The following is a 4,046-nucleotide window of genomic DNA, read 5'->3' as shown; positions in this document are numbered from 1 at the left end:
GTTCAGTGACTTGTTCTGCTTCCAGTCAACATCAGCGTTAGTCCCGGCAGATCGGGATGAATCATGGACGGACTCTATCTGCGTTTAGGCTGATTTGGGTTAAGCTGTTTACATGGGACTTTGATACCCTCTGCCTGAGCCTCGCTGTTGCCACATATAAAGCAGCTAAGAGAATATTTCCTGTCCATCTGTGGCATCCCGCCTGCAGACGCCACAGCCTGCCGGTGAAACAGAACGAGAAGGAAGCTGCCGCCGGCAACGGATCAGGCACCACGTCACCTCAGAGGGGCCTGAACTCTGTCGCCTTTTAGTTAATATGTTTTCCTTCTCATATCCTCCTGACTACCAGTAGTTCAATTTGTCCTCTGTGGGGGACCTTTGTAAACCTAAATATTTTCATCTCCCTGAATTCTACTGAACTAACACCTTTTGGTCTTTAAAGAGGACATTTAGTGCTTTTAAATGGTACCTCATTTGTGGGAGTGGGGCTTTGTGAACTTTCTTTCTCTCTTCAAGAAAAATGGCTCCATTTGCAACAAGCATGTTTTATGGGAAGAGCAAAAGTGCATAATACTTTTCTTTGTGCTGATTTTTACTTGAAATTTTGTAGTTATATTTTTATTGAATATCTTATAAACACATTAAATCGTTTCTTAGATAAATATGACCATATATTACCACAATATTTAAAAGTTTAAGCAATGTCCTCCGTAGTGGACGTTTGTAGTTACACATTTTTTTTCCTGGTAGTCGGGAGGATATGCATACAAATCAGCAGATTAATATTTGAAATACTGACAAAAAAAAAAAAAAAAAAAAAAAAAAGGCCGGAAGAAAACAGTGAAACTGAAAAGATACGCTAACAAAAGTCAAATTTTTTATCAGGGAATAAACATAGGATGGAGTCTAAACCCTCACCGGAGTCTGCTGCCCGTCGGGCCTGCTGCTGCCTCGCGTCGTCGAGACGGCGTCCTGCCGTCCCAACGGACAGCCTGTCCCTGCTCCAGCGCTGTCCTCTGGTCCCATAGCTGCCATGGTGCTGCTGCACACGGTGAGGGGGACTCAGCAACTCAGCAGTGTCACACTTGGCTGCAGACAAAGGACACAAACACATGATCAAAAGTAGCCTCACACATTGGTTTCTATGAGCTTAATATTATGTAAAACTACTGCACAAACAGCCTTATGCAACTTGTTGGAATATGTGCACATCTTCCTGATTGAAAGCATTAAAAAATGAGGCTAAAGATAAAAATGCTCCGCGTGAATCATGAAAAATATGTTGATCTGAACAGACGGCAGCTTTGCAGACAAGTGATTGTTGGCAAACACTCGTGCACTCATTCCATCTTGACAGCCCAGAGGAACAACGCCACAGGAGGTTTGGAAATCACTGAAGGCATCTGAGAGAAAAACAAATCTGAGTGGATTTAGATAGCGGCCAAATCGAATATGGATGTTGGTTTGTTGTCTTCTGAGGTAAACACATGACTGATAAACTCTTCAGACATAATCTGACATTTGCTTGTGCCCGTCGTCTGTAGAGGTAAAATGAGGGCAACGCTGTTTTCATCACCCGGAGGAATAATCTAAAATAAATACTTCAAAAGCTTAAATCAAGGCCTGTGCAGCAGTGAAGATACATAATTAACTATGTTATGTCAAAGCAAATAAAATAAGTTATCTCAACAATCACATAGTTAGTGAAAAATCTTCAGAACAGATATTGGCTGTACAGAAAACACTTAAAAAATAAATGAAAGATACTAAGTATATATGATTGTACTCTGTCATAATGGTACAATCAGACAACATTAATATTTAGAACCATTAAAAGATATTTTTTGTTATTATTGAAGTAAACTTTTCAATGCCCATGTAAAGTTCGAGTTTATTCTTTTAAATCTTAAATATCTACATCTAATTTGCAGCTGTTAGCATTTGTGTTGCGATTGTTATGACTACTGTGGAAAATCTATGAAAAAAATGGATGAACCTTACAAAATACGTCTTACCATTGCTTATAAATGGTAAATGGTACTATCAGGGCTGGATTACCCAATGGGCATTGGGGGCACAGGCCCAGGGGCCCACACGGAGCCCACTTGTGGCCCATTTGGAGACTAGTGGGGCCCACATAGGCCATACATCAGCAGTTTGGACATGAAACGAAATGTACATAAAAGCCAGATATTTACACCACAGTGTCTAGTGTATTGCCATTGGTACCACCGGCTGAGAGATGTTAGAAATGTTGTTTCACATTGTATCATTCACAATTTTCACAATGTTGCGCTGGGGAAGGGGGCCCGTAGAACACTCTGGGCCCAGGGGCCTGTGCAATTTTAATCCGGCCCTGGGTATTATATTATATTATATTATATTATATTATATTATATTATATTATATTATATTATATTATACGTTAGCATATTTATAATTGTACGTTGTATTATACCGACTATAACTGCTTTATTTAATTTTTATTACCCATATTAATCGATTTCGCGAGTTTTATAGATATAGCAGTTGGTTGATGTAGAGATCCGCTTCAGACGACAGCTGAGGACGAAAAAAGCTATATTCTCCTATTTTTTTCCGTCCCTAAACACACCACAAAGCCCGATTTTTTTCCCCACCTCTCCACCAATCAGAGCCGAGTATTGGGAGTAAACAAGCGCATCAGTGTGCGTGTAACGCCGTCGCTGATTGGCTGAGCGCTGATTCTTCAGTCACACACCCCCTTTCCAACAACGTGTTCAGGCACGAGTTTCGCCGGGAGGGAGCGAGCCGTACGGCGGAATATGGCTGAAAATAACTCGATATTTTTGTTTGTTTGTTTAAGAATACACAAAACGACAAAAGAGGAGGAGAAACTGTTATTAAAACAGACCAAACACCGCGGATATAATGATGAAAGTGCAGCCCGCAGGGGGGGAGTGTTAAAACTTAAACACAACACAGGCGAAAGAAATAACGTCATCTCCACGCTCATGTAGCACGAGAGAAAATGCAATGCATGCTGCTGTAGCTCATATTTAACATGCCTAATCTGCATAACTACAAGCAGACTGATATTATTTAACATAAACCGACGGTGAAACCTGAAATGAGGCAATTAGACAGAAATTTAAACAAAAATGCATTTAAAAAAAAAATGCACGTAAAGTTGGATTCTGTTTGTTAGTTGTAATAAAACGACACGTTTCAGTGAAAAATCACAAGTCAGCTTCATCATTCCCAGAGTACCTCCACCTATTTCCACCCGGCAACAAAGATTGAGATCAGGAGAAACACCCCCCGCCCCCCTCTTGCAACACCGCCATGAAGGAAACTGTTTCCACACCGTCTTTTCTGCAACACTAAACCGGCTTGGATAAAGCTTTTCTTTACTTACTCTGCCCGTGTGGACCCCTGGTCCTGCCTGTCCGGTCCGAGCTTGCAGCAGCGGGTCGTGGCTGCCTGGCTGTCCCGCCGCTCGCCGGCTCTACAGTCTGCCGGAGGAAGAAGGGGGTTGGTCTGATACGCGCCTACGTGTGTCTGCTTGGTGGACCAATGCCGGGGGTGACAGCTGGGCAGAGCGCAGAGATATCAGCCTGCGGCGCGTCGTGCACAAAAGGATGATCTAGGTGAGGGGTTACCAGAGCAGCAGCAGCAGCATCAGCAGCATCATCCTCTGTCTGTCTGTCTGTCTGCAGCATACGCAAATCTGTCTGTTGGTTCAGCTGATCTGTTTCAATCACATCAACATCCGGCGTGGATTCTCTGCAAAAACATAAACAAATAGCATCCAAATGGAACCATTTTCACCATAATACAGCATTTTTAAATGATGCATTGGTTACAAACACAAACAAGATCCAGATGAGATAACAAAATTATTAATATATACCCCCTTTACATGAGGCTGTAGATGCATACTGTATATACATATTTATGTGACTTCTAAATGCAATCAAGCTATTAATCAAATTCAGGAGAGGTTTAATTTAAATTTCATTTAAGAGCACGCAGACACACAGTAGTCTGATCCCTTCAAGCACCAT

At 41.8% G+C, this 4,046-nt stretch overlaps 1 protein-coding gene across 1 annotated transcript in view; it reads right to left on the bottom strand.

Annotated features, from left to right (window-relative positions):
- Positions 1-3,491, bottom strand: part of znf395b (zinc finger protein 395b) — a 19,527-nt gene extending 16,036 nt beyond the window's left edge. Inside the window, exons 1-2 of the mRNA XM_079255377.1 lie at positions 3,398-3,491; positions 919-1,089 (exon numbers count right to left, since the gene is read on the bottom strand). Coding sequence (XP_079111503.1) covers positions 919-1,035 — 117 coding nt within the window. The 5' untranslated portion in view covers positions 1,036-1,089; positions 3,398-3,491. The remainder of the gene's footprint in view (positions 1-918; positions 1,090-3,397) is intronic.
- Between the last annotated feature and the right edge of the window lie 555 nt (positions 3,492-4,046).

The sequence above is a fragment of the Telmatherina bonti genome (genome assembly GCF_933228915.1).
Source record: "Telmatherina bonti genome assembly, chromosome: 16".
Classification (NCBI taxonomy): Eukaryota; Metazoa; Chordata; class Actinopteri; order Atheriniformes; family Telmatherinidae; genus Telmatherina; species Telmatherina bonti.
This window is presented reverse-complemented; position numbering and strand designations above follow the sequence as displayed.